The 19,040-nt window shown below is 40.6% G+C and overlaps 1 protein-coding gene across 1 annotated transcript in view; it reads left to right on the top strand.

Annotated features, from left to right (window-relative positions):
- Positions 1-19,040, top strand: part of impg2a (interphotoreceptor matrix proteoglycan 2a) — a 64,163-nt gene that overhangs the window by 18,483 nt on the left and 26,640 nt on the right. The window contains exons 7-11 of the mRNA XM_061722972.1: positions 646-801; positions 5,514-5,572; positions 5,676-5,696; positions 14,682-14,887; positions 16,923-17,047. Of these exons, the coding sequence (XP_061578956.1) occupies positions 646-801; positions 5,514-5,572; positions 5,676-5,696; positions 14,682-14,887; positions 16,923-17,047 (567 nt within the window). The remainder of the gene's footprint in view (positions 1-645; positions 802-5,513; positions 5,573-5,675; positions 5,697-14,681; positions 14,888-16,922; positions 17,048-19,040) is intronic.

Genomic DNA, 19,040 nt, shown 5'->3' on the forward strand with positions numbered 1-19,040 from the left:
AGCTAACGTTAAACGGTCAAATCATAAAGTCGGTGTCCTCATCACTTTAATTTCTACAACAAATCCTGCCTTGAAGTCGGACCAAGCGTCAAGACTTTTGTAAGCCTTCAAGCTTTGCTTCATGTATTTCCCCGGCGTAGAAATTAAGTACATATAAATATCAGGAAACTGGATTTGTGGCCAAATATTAATGTCCATGGACCACTGGTTCTTGGTAACTGTACCAAATATTAATGTCCATGGACCACTGGTTCTTGGTAACTGTACCAAATATTAATGTCCATGGACCACTGGTTCTTGGTAACTGTACCAAATATTAATGTCCATGGACCACTGGTTCTTGGTAACTGTACCAAATATTAATGTCCATGGACCACTGGTTCTTGGTAACTGTACCAAATATTAATGTCCATGGACCACTGGTTCTTGGGGTAACTGTACGGGTCACTGTCAAGTCCAACTGATGCTAATTTAAGCCCAGAATTGGCTGTTATCCCGTCTTCTCCACTAGTTGCAGACATTTTTGTTGATGTTTTGCCACTCAGTGCAGTAAGGGGGCTGGTCCAGTGGGGAAGTGACGTCAATGCAGACTCTCTATTCAGCGAACAGTCGTTCCAGCGGTGAGTTTGTTGTGTTTCCCTGCAGCGGCTCAACGACATCACGGTGCAGCCGACCACGGCGCCGGTGCAGCAGCAGGTGGTGGAGATGAGCATCCTGCTGACCGGGGAGGTTTTCAGCGACGACCTCCACGACCCCGCCAGCCTCCACTTCCAGACGCTCAGCCGGCACCTGGTGGACAAGGTTGGTGTCTGGACAAACAGAAGACACATAAAGATAAATAACATCAATCATTTTCCTGTGTGCTTGGTGACCATTAGAGTTGCTTTCCTCAAAGAAAATGATGACTAAATATCGTTGTCAACGAACCTTTATTACCTGAGGAAAACGAGACGCAACGAAAAAGCTGGTCAAGTGACGATAACGATGATTAAATATATAATGTAATATCGTAGAGGAATAAAAACCAGACAAAAATGTAGAGAAACATTTTATAAAAACTCGATGAGAGATGAGACATAAAACCATAAAAATAAAAGCTTCTGGAAAAAATCTTTTTTTTTTTTTTTTTACCTTGATCCAGAAACACTCTCTTTACGACAACAAAAAAAAATATTTGACTCCTGCATAAAACATAGAATCTGCAGTAAAGTTGCTTCTGTCAACTAAAATTATAATTAAATATCATCGTCAACGAACCTTTATCACCTGAGGAAAATGAGACGAGACGAGACGAAAATACTGGTCATGTGACGATAACGATGATTAAATATATAATGCAATATTGTAGAGGAATAAAAACCAAACTAAAATGTAGATTACAAAATAAAAACTAAAATGCGTCTTCATTTTCGTTGACCAAAACGAGACAAAATGTTATAACAAAGATCCTTAATGTCCATGTTTTCAGGAGTTTCTCTGGTTTAGTTCTGCTGCTGGTGACATCACGTCCTCAATCCCAGTCGCCACAAAATCACAGGAAAAATAAATATGTTGTAAACTCAAATTAGAGTCTTCTGTATCTGGAATGAATGTATTCTTGAGTCTATAAGGTAACAATAATATAATAATAAAATAACCTTGTTTGAATTGTAAAATGGGTTTGGCTGAATACAATCTTTGACTAAAACTAGACTAAAATGGACAATTCTGACTAAAATAAGACTAAAATGCTCAGACTTTTAGTCGACTGAAACTTGACACGACTAAAAGGAGAATGAACGTGACTAAAATTAATAAAAAACTAAAATGATAGCTGGACTCAAAGACTAGACTAAGGCCCCATTTCCACGTAGCAAAAACAGTGGTGTTTTCATGCGTTTTGGCCGTTCGTTTACATGAAAACGAAGCTCAAAGTCTCCAAAAACCATAATTTCTGAAAACTCTGGCCAAAGTGGAGATTTTTAAAACCTCCGTCTTCACGTTTGCTTGTAAACGGAGACAAACTGACATTTAGGCTTCAGAACGTCACATTATGAGACAGAAACGTCGCCAGCGTCATGAGTGACACCTGTGTTTATAATTTGTTTGACCACCGTCAATATCTTCTTGTATTTTACCTGTTTTATATTCTAAAGTCACACTTAAAAGTAACTCCACTTCTCTGTCACTCCAAACGAAAGACTCTCGTTCATCTTGGAAGTAACTGGAAGTTACTCGTGTCATTTGTTGATGTTTTTTTCCAGGATTCTGATTGGCTAGCATGACTTTATCTTCTCGTTACACTGCCCCCTGTAGGTTTGGCTGCTCATAGCACCTTAACAGATATTTATGAGGGTTCCTGGAAATTATGGTATTTTTCAAAACGTAGAGGGGGAAATATCCGTTTTTGTAAATACCCGGCTATGTGGAAACATGGCCTAAAACTAAAATTGAAACAGGATAACAGAAACCACACTACAAATAATAATAATAATAATTAAAGCTGCAAGCAGCGATGAACGGTCCTCCACCCTTTGTGCACGTTCAGGCTGCAGTGGAAGCTTGTATGACTTGATGTAGATTCTTCAGGCCTGGACATTTAGCGGATGAAACCACCCACGACTCTCTATGTCAAACCATTCAAAAGTTATGGCAGAAAATAGGAACTATCAGATATGGACCAATCCGAAGAAGGGGCGCCGATAATTTGCACCAAATATATTCAAGGACTCAAAATCGAGTCCGATGACACCACCCACGAGTCTTCATGTCAAACTATCAAATATGGACCAATCAGATGAAGGGTGGGCGCGCTTTTTGGCATCTATCGTCGCCACGGTAACGCTTTTGACCGAGAAAAGTAATGTACTTCGTCGCAGGATGGAGACGCACATTTTGATGTATAACACACCTGGGTGCACGTTACGGTTCGGGCTCTGAAGCGGCTGAAGGAATGGCATAAATTTCGCCAAAAGGACACGATTATTTCAAAATGGCCGACTTCCTGTTGGGTTTCGGCCATGGCGCCAAGAGACTTTTCTTTAAGTTGTGCCATGATACAGGTGTGTAATGATTTTCATGTATGTATGTCAAAACGTATTGTGGGGCTTGAGGCACAAAGTTTTCTAGGGGGCGCTGTTGAGCCATTAGGCCACGCCCATTAATGCAAACCATTAAATATCACATTTATCACCAGGCCTGGCTTGGTACAAAATTTGGTAACTTTTGGGGCATTTTTAGGGGGAAAAAAAGACCCTCATTTCGTCGGAAGAAGGAAAAAAAGGATAAGGAAAATTCCTACAGATACAATAGGGCCTTCGCGCTGTAAGTGCTCGGGCCCTAATAATAATGATGATAAAAATGATTATAATAATAATAGTGACTGTGCTGGCGGCGTGAGGCGGCGTGGCTTCGTTCTGACTCCTGGCCTCGTCCTCGGCCTCCGTGGGGATTTCTAACACACATTAAATCTGCACACACCTGTCGACACACACCAACACAGGAGCTGGCGTGCGGAGCGTCGAGGACGACGCGGCTAAAGACGCAGAGATGAATTAATGAATTAGTGTAAAGTGGGACGGAGCACCAGTCCTAAAGCCCTTGAGCTCGTTACGCCTCCATCATACATCTCTGAAAGAGTAAATAAAGTTACTGAACGGCGTCAACGTTGCTCTTCTTCTCTCAGCGTGAAGAAACCAGACTTTCCTGTCAAAAATATTTTATTGAGGAAGATATCCAGATGTTTGTTTGTTTTTTATTGTTTGCACTCGTAAAAAGGAACATTACACAGAGGAAAAAAGTTAAGAAAAGATGTGCAGGAGAGGTCATAAAAACCTGAAGGGCTCATAAGTGACTCCCCCCTCTTAAAAACAAGAAAAAATTAAAAACAATAATTCACAAAACCATATAAGCACAACACATAGACCTATACAGTATAACTGATTACTCAGTTATACGATACTTCAGAATACACTTAAATAGTTTAGAAATATATTTGAATAATGGTGAATCAAAAACACAGATATATTAAAAATCTATAAACTTTTTTTCAGTTTTCTTTTGAATGCAGATAATGTTGAACATGTTTAACTTAGATGTTTTAAACTGTTCCACAACACCTTGATACATAAATGAACATTTAGCAACGGCGGTTCTACAGAAGGGGATATGCAAATCATTCCTTCTTCTTGTGGAGTATGAATGATAATAAGAATTAAACTCAAAATAATGATGATGTGGGACCTAAACGCAGCGTACTTTGTGAAAAACAAAGCAAAGAGGCAAGGCAAGTTTATTTGTATAGCACAATTCAACACAAGGTCATTCAAAGTGCTTTACATCAACTTTAAAAGCGGCAAGACACAATTAAACAGTAAATAACACATAAAATGAAATAAAATAATAATAAAAGAGGTCAAATAATAGAAAGCACAATTTGTTAAAAAGTAAGGGCAGTAGATCCAGCAGGTTCATCTCATTCTTACAATGGCAAGAATTACGTTTCTATACGGTCAAAACGTACAAAGACCGGGTCAAATACAGGATTACAAAAGTAATCTGTGCCGATTCGTGCAGTGAATTAAACCAATTTGACAATTCTACGTCACAATGCCTGCATTCAGGACTTATAAGAGACATAATAAACAACAGAAACACTTAATTTTTTTTTTGAGTTTCTTCTTAAGGACTTTTGATTTTTGGTTTTCTTTTGTATTATTATTGTTTATATTGCTGTTTGTGTCTTTCTTTACTACTTATGCTGATTGGTTGTTTGTTCTCCTCTGCATCTGATTGATGTGCCTGTTTGCTCCTACCAGGTTAATTGATACCTGAGCTGATCATGTGACTGTTTACCTGTGTTTAAAGAGATCCCTTTGTCTCTGTTATCTGCCCTGAAGAATGCATGTTGGCATTTTTTAACTTTTACAAAGCCATGATTTAGGGCTGTGCGATTAATCTAAATGATCTAATAATAATCTAAAACGGATTTATTAATCAAGACAATGTTAAAAAAAGGAAAATCGGAAAATGGATTTTCCTTTTTTGCAGCTGGCTGCATTACAGACAGAGCTCGTCTAGTCATCTTTGTTTGGTCAAGAAAATTGTAAATGTTGTCACTTTACTAAACTCAAGGAGGATTTACAGTATCTTTCAATTACACTTCATTCCCAGTAGGGAAATTTGTTTGCTATTTTTCTTTAAAAATAAAGATAAAATATTTAAAACAATTTATTTAATTGTCTTTTGTAGTTTTACCAAAAAAATCGAAATCGAAATCAAAAATCGGGTTTTCAGAGAAAAAAATCGGGATTTTATTTTTGTCCAAAATCGCCCAGTCCTACCATGATTTAATAAAGGCTTTTTATATTTTTCTATCTTCTTGAGTGCCTCGGTTTCTCTAAATAGTTTTTCAAACAACAGAAACATTGAAGATCCTCTGAACTTGACTGAACGGCACAAGTCAGCTGTTTTAGGACGACGCTCCAGTCTTTTCATCCGCTTTAATGAATGAAATGTTTGTTGTGTTTGTGCAGATAGAAGACGCTCTGGAGGAGCTGCCTGGCTTCAGGAGTGTGTCAGTGATCGACTTCAGGTCAGTCAATCCCGTCACCGATTTAGATCCAAACTTGTGTCTCTGCATTAACGTCACATCTGCGTCCGGCAGAAATCTAACGGCTCTTTCTCGTCTCACGCAGGCCGCAGAAGGACAACCAAGGGTGAGTCAGTCACTGGTTTGATGCTTTGACCTTGAATAAGTTCTCCTGGGGCCGTGTTTAATCTCCGGGATCCCTATCATTGCTCAGCCGGACCTCTGGACCTGTAAACCGGGGCACGTGTTAATGTCTGGTTGTGGGTGTTAATGGTCTTACAGCCTCACCTGCTAAGTGGGATCAGGATGGGTGGGACTAAATAAGTCAGTGTTCCACTAGAGAGACGATTATCGGAGCTTTCTGACCTCCTTAATCACTATTTGCTGGAAGGATTGGGGGGGGAAACGAGTCACGGGAGATCCAGCCAGGCCCGGGTCTACGAGGGTGCATAAGCATTGCACCCTCAGTTTATGTGTTTGCATGCTCAGTTGAAAAGACGAAAAGAAAACTGACAAATGCGCGCGCGTCAGCCTGATTTATGGTTCCTCGTTAAATCGACGGCGTAGCCTACGGCTTAGGGTACGCAGCGACGCGCACCATACAGTACGTTCGCGTCACCGCGTATCCTACGCCGTAAGCTCTGCGTTGGTGCAACGCGGAACCATAAATCAGCCAGTGTCCGTCACTCATCTGCGTCCAGCAGTTTCCTGCACCAGCAAGACGCTGCTCTCTGCTGCTCCGTTAACACAAAGTAACAATGGATATTCGGAAGTGGTTCAAGCACAACCACGCCAGCAACTTTACAGGACTGTCTCAGAAAATTAGAATATTGTGATAAAGTCCTTTATTTTTCTGTAAGGCAAGGCAAGGCAAGGCAAGGCAAATTTATTTGTATAGCACAATTCAACACAAGGTAATTCAAAGTGCTTTACATTGACATTAAAAGCGGCAAGACATAATTAGACAGTAAATAATTCGACATAATTAGACAGTAAATAACAAATATGATTGAATAAGATGATAAGAAAAGAAGTAAAATAATAAAAAGCACAATCTGTTAAAAATAAGGGCAGTAGAATACAGCAGGTAAATTTAATTTAAGAGTACGCTTGAGTAAACAGTAATGTTTTTAACCCTGATTTAAAGGATAATGCAATTAAAACAAAAATGTCATACATTCTGGATTCATTACAAATCAACTGAAATATTGCAAGCCTTTTATTATTTTAATATTGCTGATTATGGTTTACAGTTTAAGATTAAGATTCCCAGAATATTCCAATTTTTTGAGATAGGATATTTGAGTTTTCTTAAGCTGTAAACCATGATCAGCAATATTAAAATAATAAAAGGCTTGCAATATTTCAGTTGATTTGTAATGAATCCAGAATGTATGACATTTTTGCATTACAGAAAATAAAGGACATAACACTTAACACTTAACACAATATTCTAATTTTCTGAGACAGTCTTGTATATTTATGGTTAAATTATTTTTGTTGCTATGTTTTATTTTCTGTTGCTAGATTGTCTGAAGGGTGAGGTACTCCAGACTAAATGTAGCATTTTCTTTGTTCTGCAGCGATATTGCTGCAAAAATGCACTTGAAATACACTTCAAATATTGTTGTTTTGCTATTATTATTCCGCTTGAAATTATGGAAAATGCATAATTTAGTGTTAAATAACGTGACAGGCATGTGCACCCCCTCTGATCTGAAATGCACCCCTAGTCATCATTTCCTAGAACCGGCCCTGGATCCAGCGACGCCAGAGAACCACAACAGATGCGGGAGTAAAAGCTTAAACAGGGGCTTCATCAGTAATGAGCATATTTGAATGTTTCCCTCGACGGAGCAGTTAAATATTTCTGTTCCTGCTGATGGAGACGGACGACCTTGTCGACGGTGTGATTTAAAGCAGTCCCGTGTTCACGTGTTGGATCTAAAACTGCAGCCAGCTGCTGGAAACATCGCTGTAAAACAACTAATCGTCTGTTTCTCGACAACCTCTCACCCGATTCGTCCAGTCAGAACAGAAATAAAACAACAGCAGCTTCGAGGTCGGCGCGTCTCGCTGTTTTTTGGACGCGATTGCAGGACGCACTTCCTGCAGCCGACACGGAGAGAATAAGCAGTCCTGCACGTTGTTATCTGCAGAAACACGTGGATTCACTGCGTTTACTTTGTGTAGAAACACAGAAACGCCAGAATCACAGCCAGGAATATAAATACAAACATGGAAACAAACCCCTCGTCTCCGTTCAACTCGTGATTTCATCCAGATGTTCCCTCGTTGTTGATGTTTAAAACAGATCTTTCTGGCGTTTTTAAAGCGTTATTTACCTCACATCCATCCATAAACCAGCAGAGTATTTCACTGCGCTTGTACAGTAAAACCTACTGGTGTGTCGAACAGAAGACTCTAAAAAACAAACTTTCAGATGTTTGACTTGGTATTAAAAACGTAGTTTTGAGGTGGAAACTGGAGGATAAACTTCTCCATCTACGCTAGTGTTAGAGGCATTAGCAGCATTACTGTCATTAGCAGTGTTAGCAGCATTAGCAGCATTACTGGCATTAGCAGTGTTAGCAGTGTTAGCAGCATTAGCAGCTTTAGCACTTTAGCAGCATTAGCAACATTAGTAGTGTTAGCAGCATTAACAGCATTAGCAGTGTTAGCAGAATTAGCAGTGTTAGCAGCATTAACAGCATTAGCAATGTTAGCAGCATTAACAGCATTAGCAGTGTTAGCAGCATTAGCAGTGTTAGCAGCATTAACAGCATTAGCAGCATTAGCAGTGTTAGCATTAGCAGTGTTAGCAGCATTAGCAGTGTTATCAGCATTAGCAGTGTTAGCAGCATTAGCAGTGTTATCAGCATTAGCAGTGTTAGCAGCATTAACAGCATCAGCAGCATTATCAGAATTAGCAGCATTAGCATCCTGTTACACGTACTTAGTTTATTTAGTTTACTTTATTGTTTTGCACAGTTTTAAAGGTATACAAGAAAATATCAAAGATAAATACTATCAAAAATAAATACTAAATACTACACGGTGCAGGAAGAGGCAAAAAACCCAATGGGCTTATTTGAAGCCACCGAAGTTATTAAAATTTCACATGTTATAAAGAACACAAGATTAACATGCAAAAACAAAAAGTATAACTACACAAAAGTGATGGCAAACTAATAATGCAATATATAGATAATGATAAAGAATAAAGACAAAAAAATAAGTGTGTGTGAGTGTGCATGGGATATTGTTTTTACAACTTGTATCGACTCCTGAGCAAATAAGTCTAATGGTAGAAATGATCATGTCACTATGAGTGAAACACACACACAAAAAAAAAAAAAAACATGGATAAATGTACAACAATACATTGGGAAAACAGTTACAAAACAGCAGTCAAGTTCCTTCAAACGTCTTTTATAACATTTCAAAGAGGAAGAGCTCTTTGCCGGGTGGGAAAAAATTATTCCACAATTTAGTCCCAAAATCCATCCATTGGCCCACGATGTTAAAGGACTGAATCAAGTCCTCTTTACCAGGAGTAGTTTTACCCAAAGGTTATTAGGGCCCGAACACTGACAGTGCGAAGGCCCTATTGTATCTGTAGGAATTTTCCTTGTTTTTTTTTTCCTTCTTTTTTTCCTCCTTCTTCCAAAGAAATGAGGGCCTTTTTTCCCCCTAAACGTTCCCCAAAAGTCACCAAGTTTTGCACCAAGCCAGACCTGGCGAAAAATTGGATATTTAATGGTTTGCATTAATGGGCGTGGCAAAATGGCTCAACAGCGCCCCCCTAGAAAACTTTCAAGCCCCACAATACCGTTTGATGTACATGCACGAAAATCGCTACACACCTGTATCATGTCACAATTTAAAGAAAAGTCTCTTGGTGCCATGGCCGAAACCGAACAGGAAGGCCATTTTGAATTAATCGTGTAATTTTGGCGCAATTTATGCCATTTCTTCGGCCGTTAATGCGGCCCGAACCGTAACGTGCACCCAGGTGTGTTATACATCAAAATGTGCGTCTATATCCTGCGACGATGCACATTACTTTTCTCAGTCGAAAGCATTACCGTGGCGAGGATAGACGCCAAAAAGCGCACCCACCCTTCATCTGATTTCTGCCATAACTTTTGAATGGTTTGACATAAAGACTCGTGGGTGGCGTCATCGGACTCTGTTTTGACTCCTTCACCTTAATTGGTGCAAATTAGCCCTGACCCTTCTTCTGATTGGTTGATATTTGATAGTCCCTATTTTCTGCCATAACTTTTGAATAGTTTCACATAAAGAGTCATGGGTGGTGTCATCGGACTTAGTTTTGAGTCCTTGACTTTTATTGGTGGAAATTGCACGCGCGAGGGCCCGTTCATCCCTGCTTGCAGCTTTAATACTGTAATTGTAACTGTAATACTAACACGGTAGTACCTGAGGGTAGTGTTAGTAACGTCTGTGAATGTTTCGTGTCTATGATTCAGGTAAAAATCGTTCCCTGTCCGATCAGATGCAGGTCACGGGGTCATTTTAGAGTCTTGAAATGTAGATTTGTTCTTGTTTTTTCTTCCCGGGTCTGATTACGGCGGCTGCAGAGGATATAATGACCATTATGTTTTAGTTTGGAAAACAAAAAAAAGATGAAAAAAAAAAAATCAAGACATTTGTTGTAGACGAGCAGAACAGAGACGATGATGCTCTGGTTGCTGTCATCGTAACCATGGCAACTGAAGCACATCATTCCTCAGAACATCATGATTGCTTCAGAAAGCGATATTAAATCCTTAGTATGGAACTAAATCTGCAAAATAACAGATGTCAACATGCAGCCGTTAAATCCAAAAGGAATGTAATAGAGAGTAATAAAGTATGTACAATCTGATCTATTTAATCTGGTTACGACCCAGACTTAAAGCTATTTTTGACATATCCAGCACTCTTTTTATCAAATAGTCATGAAGTCCAGATAAAAATAAATATGTTGTAAACTCAGATTAGAGTCTTCTGTATCTGGAATGAATGTATTCTTGAGTCTATAAGGTAACAATAATATAATTAAAGCTGCAAGCAGCGATGAATGGGCCCTTGTGCGTGCAATTTGCACGAATTAAGGTCAAGGGATTCAAGACCATGTCCGATGACACCACCCAGGAGTCTTTATGTCAAATCATTCAAAAGTTATAGCAGAAAATAGGGATAACCAATCAGAAGAAAGGGCGGGGCTAATTTTCCCCAATTATGGTCAAGGACTCAAAACAGAGTCCGATGACACCACCCACGACTCTTTATGTCAAACCATTCAAAAGTTATGGCAGAGAAAAGTATTCTAGGGGGCGCTGTTGAGCCATTTTGCCACGCCCATTAATGCAAACCATGAAATATCAAATTTATCGCCAGGCCTGGCTTGCGTGCAAAATTTGGTGACTTTTGGAGAACTATCAAATATGGACCAATCAGATGAAGGGAGGGGCGCGCTTTTTGGCGTCTAGCGTCGCCACGGTAACGCTTTTGAAAGAGAAAAGTAATGCGCGTTGTTGCAGGATGGAGACGCACATTTTGATGTATAACACACTTGGGTGCACGTTACGGTTCGGGCCGTATTAACTACCGAAGAAATGGCATAAATTGCGCCAAAATTACACGATTAATTCAAAATGGTCGACTTCCTGTTTGGTTTCGGCCATGACGCCAAGAGACTTTTCTTTAAGTTGCGACATGATACAGGTGTGTACCGATTTTCGTGCATTACGTCAAACCGCATTGTGGGGCTTGAGGCACAAATTTTCTAGGGGGCGCTGTTGAGCCATTTTGCCACGCTCATTAATGCAAAACATTAAATATCAAATTTTTCACCAGGCCTGGCTTGGTGCAAAATTTGGTGACTTTTGGGGCACATTTAGGGGGAAAAAAGTCCCTTGTTTTGTCAGAAGAAATAAAGAATAAAAAAGAAAAAAAAAATTCCTACAGATACAATAGGGCCTTTGCACTGTAAGTGCTCGGCCCTAATAATAAGATAACCTTGTTTGAATTGTAAAATTGGTTTGGCTAAATACAATCTTTGACTAAAAGGTGACTAAAATGGAAAATTCTGACTAAAATAAGACTAAAATGCTCAGAGTTTTAGTCGACTAAAAGGAGAATGAACGTGACTAAAACTAATAAAAACTAAAATGATAGCTTGACCCAAAGACTAGACTAAAACTTACAGAAGAGTACTAGGGCCAGACAGGAGAAAAATAAGAATTATATTTTAGCAGAGGAAGATTTTTTTTTTTATTGTGCACTTCGAGAAAAAAGTCGAAATGTCGAGAAAAAAATCGAAATGTTGTTCTTGTTTTCTCTTTCCGGTTGTTATTACGGCAGCTGCAGAGGATATAATGATTTAATTATGTTTTATAAAAAAAGGTAAAACCCCCCCCCAAAAAATCAAGACATTTGTTGAGCAGAACAGAGACGATGACAATCCGGTTGCTGTCTCCGTAACCATGGCAACTCAAGCACATCATTCCTCAGAACATCATGATTGCTTCAGAAAGCGATATTAAATCCTTAGTATGGAACTAAATCTGCAAAATAACAGATGTCAACATGCGGCCGTTAAATCCAAAAGGAATGTAATAGAGAGTAATAAAGTATGTACAATCTGATCTATTTAATCTGGTTACGACCCAGACTTAAAGCTATTTTTGACACGTCCAGCACTCTTTTTATCAAACGGTCATGAAATCCAGCCAACAGTGGCTTAAATGATGCTTCAGATGGCAGTTACATCTCCAGAGGCCAAGTCTGAGTGTCAGGAAGGGAAAGAGGAATCTCCCTCTCGATGGAGCTCACTGTGGGTCCACGAATGTTCAGCCGTCTGCCAGAAAGCAGACAAACTGGGTCAGAGTGGAGGACTCCCAGCATCCCGGGGGCTGATCGATGGCTTTTCCAGGTCCCGCAGCATCTGCCGAGGTTACAACATTCATCACCATAATACTGATAATTCTGATGACTCCACTGTTTTTAACCCGACGCAGCTGCTCGTCCTTAGGAATACATTCCTGCGGTCATCAATCACCTTTAAGCGCAAAGAGAGAGAACTATTCCCCGACTCCGTCGGTAAATCTTTGGGAGTTTAAATCTTTTTCCCGGAGATCAAAGTGTTGTGCTGTAAAAGTGTTTGTGGAGTTATCTGAGACTAAATAATTTCACACCACGTTTCCTCCCGAGCTTTAATCCGCGGCCAGCGTCTAAAGCCGGGGATATACTTGCAGTCGGTGCCTGCGTTTGCGTCCGTTCTTGTCCGTTCTCGTGCACCACCAGCCGCAACGTCCCTCGCGTAGTACGCGAGGAGCGATAGGGGGCAGTAAGCAGAGCAACAGTTGGAAAAGTGATTCAATATTTGGTAGTAGCAGTAGCAGATTAGAACAACAAACAAGTTTACATCAAAGATACTCTATACAGAAGATCAAGCATTACCGTTACCAATGGTATGAAATGCTATCCACTTCCTGTCTCCTAAGTGGGCGTGGCCGCCCCTCTCCCCACATTGTCAGAGACGTTTTATTTGAATCTTTGGTACAACTTTAATATTTGCGCCTTATTTTGCCGCTCGTTTTTTTTATCTGCTACCTTAATGTCTGATATCACCCAGTACAAGATCATCGGATCAGTCTAACATTCTTTATTCCCTTCCAAAAAGACTTCAATAATAACAATAACAGTGTTATTAAGCAAAGAAGCTATTTTTATTTTAGTTTTAAAGTTTATTCGATGATAAAACGACGTTGGCAGTTCTGCAGTGACCGACGACTCTGAATCTCTGAATCAGCACCAGAGAGGAGAGCTATGTGTTGCCAAATCTCACGAGAGTGTGTTGCTCAGACAGAGACAGGTCTCAAACAAAGTTCATTTTCTCCTAATCTGTCGGTCTGAAAATTTCCATTTTGGTGTCAGAATGTTCAGAAGGTTTGTGGCTTTTGAAAAATGGGTCCCATATTTACTTAGGTTACTATGGGGCGAAGGAATTGGTAATAATCTGTGCTCACGTTCACTTTTCCCATAGGACTCAATAGACTCAGGACCTGCTGTTAGTCTCCTAAAGGGGCGGTGGGGAAACCCACGTGACACAGATACAGGAAACACAACCGGAGTGGGCTGTAGAGTTTATAAAATGTCTCTGGTAGCAGTAGCAGATTAGAACAACAAACAAGTTTACATGACAATATTGGATGATGTAGGTCAGGGGTCGGCAACCCAAAATGTTGAAAGAGCCATATTGGACCAAAAACACAAAAAACAAATATGTCTGGAGCTGCAAGAAATGAAAAGTCTTAGAATGAAGACAACACATGCTGCATGTTTCTATATTAGTTATAACTGGGTCCTCGGCTGCAAATGTAGCTGCTAATGTCTTTCCACATGACTCTTTTTGTTACGCGAATCTATGGAAGAGTTTTAGGGCCAGGCAGGAGAAAAATAAAAAGTCGAAATGTTGAGAAAAAAGTCAACATTTTTTGAAAAAAGTCAAAATGTCGTGAAAAAAGTCGAAATTTTGAGAAAAAGTCAAAATGTCGAGAAAAAAGTAGAAATGTCGAGATTAATGTTGAAGTACAATTTCGAGGAAAAAAGTCAATGTTGAGAAAAAAGTTGAAGTTTCGACTTTATTCTTGAAATTGTATTTCAACATTAATCTCGACTATTTTCTCGACGTTTTGACTTTTTTCTCGAAGTGCACAATAAAAAAAAATCTTCCCCTCTCCAATATTTTTTCTCCTGCATGGCCCTGATACTCTTCCGTACAAATCTTCGTTAACAGAAATGTTGAAATGTAATATTAATTCTACACATTTTTACAGCATTGGAAAACATTCAGAATGTTTGTGTCATGTTTGTCCTCCTACAGAAACCTCATTAAAACAAAAAGTATATTTCCATTTTCAAACATTTTTGAAAAAGCTCCACCAGCCACTAGGGCGGCGCTAAAGAGCGATCAGTGTCTTTTTGAGAAAGTGCACGTTGACGCGTCAAATGAACGCAGGATACGCGTGGCGGCCATGATGCGTACGCAGTCTGAACTGTAAGTATGTCCCAGGCCTTACGGTGGTGTTTGCGTGTGCAGGACGGACGGCGTGGTGGCGGACTACGCCGTCACGGTGCTGGTGGACGGAGACGGAGTCAGCTCGGAGCAGATCGACTACCTCACCCTGCAGTCCAACCTGGTGGAGAACTCGTACCGGGAGGTCAGGGAACGATCCACGGTGGTTTACAGCAGGAACAAGGAGGAGGAATCCACCGACACCCTGCCCATCGGAGAGCCGGAGAGCGGTAAGATGGAGGGTACCAAACCCGCCCTTGAGCCCGGCGTTTCTGCCGAGATGACAGTTTAGGCATCAGTGATGGAGGGAGGGATGGATGATGGATGGATGAATGGAGGGATGGATGGATGGAAAGCTGGATTCGATTGATTCCCTCCTGGCGTCTGCGTTCTGTTTGGTTCCCTCCTACAGTGCCTTGCGAAAGTATTTGCCCCCCTTGAACTTTGTGACCTTTTGCTACATTTCAGGCTTCAAACATAAAGATATAAAACTGTAATTTTTTGTGAAGAATCAACAACAAGTGGGACACAATCATGAAGTGGATCGAAATTTATTGGATATTTCAAACTTTTTCAACAAATAAAAAACTGAAAAATTGGGCGTGCAAAATTATTCACCCCCCTTAAGTTAATACCTTGTAGGGCCACCTTTTGCTGCGATTACAGCTGTAAGTCTCTTGGGGTTTGTCTCTTTCAGTTTTGCACATCGAGAGATTGAAATCTTTGCCCATTCCTCCTTGCAAAACAGCTGGAGCTCAGTGAGGTTGGATGGAGAGCGTTTATGAACAGCAGTTTTCAGTTCTTTCCACAAATTCTCGATTGGATTCAGGTCTGGACTTTGACTTGGCCATTCTAACACCTTCTATGTTTTTTGTGAACCATTCCATTGTAGATTTTGCTTTATGTTTTGGATCATTGTCTTGTTGGAAGACAAATCTCCGTCCCAGTCTCAGGTCTTTTGCAGACTCCATCACGTTTTCTTCCAGAATGGTCCTGTATTTTGCTCCATCCATCTTCCCATAAATGTTAACCATCTTCCCGATCCCTGCTGAAGAAAAGCAGATCCAAACCATGATGCTGCCACCACCATGTTTGACAGTGGGGATGGTGTGTTGAGGGGGATGAGCTGTGTTGCTTTTACGCCAAACATAACGTCTTGCATTGTTGCCAAAAAGTTTGATTTTGGTCTCATCTGACCAGAGCACCTTCTTCCACATGTTTGGTGTGTCTCCCAGGCGGCTTGTGGCAAACTTTAAACAACACTTTGTATGGAAGAAATGGCTTTCTTCTTGCTACTCTTCCATAAAGACCAGAATTGTGCAGTATACGACTGATTGTTGTCGTATGGACAGAGTCTCCCACCTCAGCTGTAGAGCTCTGCAGTTCATCTAGTGATCATGGGCCTCTTGGCTGCATCTCTGATCAGTTTCTCCTTGTATGAGCTGAAAGTGTAGAGTAACGACCAGGTCTTGGTAGATTTGCAGTGGTCTGATACTCCTTCCATTTCAATATTATCACTTGCACAGTGCTCCTTGGGATGTTTAAAAGCTTGGGAAACCTTTTTGTATCCAAATCCAGCTTTAAACTTCTCCACAACAGTGTCTGGGACCTGCCTGGTCTGTTCCTTGTTCTTCATGATGCTCTCTGCGCTTTAAACGGACCTCTGAGACGATCACAGTGTAGGTGCATTTATACGGAGACGTGTTTACACACTGGTGGATTCCATTTATCATCATTAGTCATTTAGGTCAACACTGGATCATTCAGAATCCTCACTGAACTTCTGGACAGAGTTTGCTGCACTCAAAGTAAAGGGGCTGAATAATTTTGCAAACCTAATTTTTCAGTTTTTTATTTGTTAAAAAAGTTTGAAATATCCCATAAATTTCGATCCACATGATTGTGTCCCACTTGATTCTTCTTAATAAACTTTGCTTCTGCCATCCCCTTTTCAAACAGTGTTTGTTTTGTTATAGTGTCTGTTGTTGGTATTGTTATTTGTTCTGTTCAATGGTGTCCTGTAACTTTCTGTTCTTGTTTTGTAGTACGAGAGTTGTGGTTTTGTTGGTTTGAAATAAATAAAATGATGATGATAATGATGTTGGGGAGGGTTGGGCCCTCAGAAGCCCAGGTTAGTTGGTAACCATGTTAGTCAGTAATCATGTTAGTTAGTAACTATGTTAGTTAGTAACCATGTTAGTTAGTAACTATGTTAGTAATCATGTTAGTTTGTAACCATTAACAACCGTTTTTCCACTGTTCCAGTGTCCGAGGTCCCTGCGCTGGTCGGCTCTGCAGGTGAAACCACGGTGAGTGACCTCCACCCCGGCCTGAGCGCCGCGGTGCCGCCGGTTACGGCGGCTGGCGCGTGCAACACCACTCATGTTCCGGTAACCTGTTTACGGCTCCAGATCCAGCCCTGCGGCGCAGGTAGCGGATGAGCTCACCGGCAGGGATGAAGGGGAGCTTTGAGGATTAGCTTGGCTCTTGCTTTAATAATCCTCGGCTATTCTGGGGCGGAGCAAACAGTACAGGACACCACTCAGAGTCCTGGGGACAGACTGGTTCAGACTGGTCCGTTCAGACTCTGGTCCTCACTAAAGTTCAGGCCCGGACCGGTACCGTGGCCCAGAAACAGGTCCCGTCCCGGGTTGGACTTGTTGTTTTTCTTTTTGAAGCTTTAATTACCTGGTTATTAGATGTAAACAACCGGTTCAGCTTTTACATCATCGTCATGTCAGGGATTTGAAGATTTACCGTTACTTGTTACTGGCCAGTCGGTGTCGGTGCTGGACGGGAAACATCTAAACGCTAAGCGTCGTTCAGAACCAGCATCCTAATATCTGAGGCTAGTTTCAAAAATAACAACTTTGTCAAATCCACACTTTCTCAGACTCTAAAGAAAGTAAAAATTATGAATATAAAACCTTTTTGGAAGTTAAATCGTTGGGTTTATTTGTAAATTATGGATTTCGATCTTGTGTTTATGAAATACAAACAATCTTTGAGCCTCATTAATGAAATGTTCATGAATCTGACCTGACAGCACACTTCTTAGCGTTTCCGACCATTTCTGAACGTTTCTGAGCTTTCTGAACGTTTTTGAGCGTTTCTGAGCATTTTTGAACATTTCTGAACATTTCTGAACGTTTCTGATCATTTCTGAATGTTTCTGAGCGTTTTTGAATGTTTCTGAACATTTGTGAATGTTTCCGAACATTTCTGAACGTTTCTGAACGTTTCTGAACGTTTCTGAACGTTTCTGAACGTTTCTGAACTTTCTGAACGTTTCTGAACGTTTCCAAGCGTTTCTGAACGTTTCTGAACATTTGTGAATGTTTCTGAACATTTGTGAATGTTTCTGAACACTTATGCACGCTTCTGAACATTTCTGAATGTTTCTAAACATTTTTGAACGTTTCTGAACATTTCTGAACATTGCCAAGCGTTTCTGAACATTTCTGAACGTTTCTGAACTTTCTGAACGTTTCTGAACTTTCTGAACGTTTCTGAACATTTCTGAACATTGCCAAGCGTTTCTGAACATTTCTGAACGTTTCTGAACTTTCTGATCATTTCTGAACGTTTCTGAACGTTTTTGAGCGTTTCCAAGCGTTTCTGAACATTTCTGAAAGTTTCTGAACGTTTCTGAACGTTTCTGAACTTTCTGAACGTTTCTGAACATTTTCGAACGTTTCTGAACGTTTCCGAGCTCTCTGAATGTTTCTGAGCATTTCTGAACATTTCTGAACGTTTCTGAACGTTTCTGAGCATTTTTGAACGTTTCTGAACATTTACGAGCATTTCTGAACATTGTTGAGCGTTTCTGAAAGTTTCTGAACGTCCTGCAGGATCTCTGGTGCTTGACGCTGATGTATGTTGGACACGACCAGTTTCTACGAACGCCGAGGACTCAGAATCCCAGAATCCCAGAAACCCTGATCAATATCACTCCCAGTTTATAAATAACACATTCAGAGCGCCAATAACGTAACAACGGTCAAAACCGCTGTCTCAGCTGCAGGTTGTCGTGTCCTCAGATCCGACACGTGCCTCCTGGAGATAAATAAACTCAGGATAAAGTACAAAACCATCCGTTAGAAATACAGTAAAATACAGTGACATTACAGGAGGAGCTGAGGGTCCTTAAGGACGACTGTTCTGTCCTGAAAACCCGTTTCAGTCTCGGCTCGGTTCAGCCAGGTTCTGTCCCACGTGTTAATGCACTAAGCCCCGCCCCCCAAACACAGACCAGCCAATAACTGTTGAGCATCAGCTCCGCAGGGACCTGGACTCGGACATCTGCAGATTCAGCTCTGCAGAAACACGGGAACATCCTGAACTCTCATCTGTTTCATGCAGCTGGTGATAAATCTAAACGCT

This window comes from Cololabis saira, chromosome 6 (assembly GCF_033807715.1).
Source record: "Cololabis saira isolate AMF1-May2022 chromosome 6, fColSai1.1, whole genome shotgun sequence".
In the NCBI taxonomy this organism is placed as follows: Eukaryota; Metazoa; Chordata; class Actinopteri; order Beloniformes; family Belonidae; genus Cololabis; species Cololabis saira.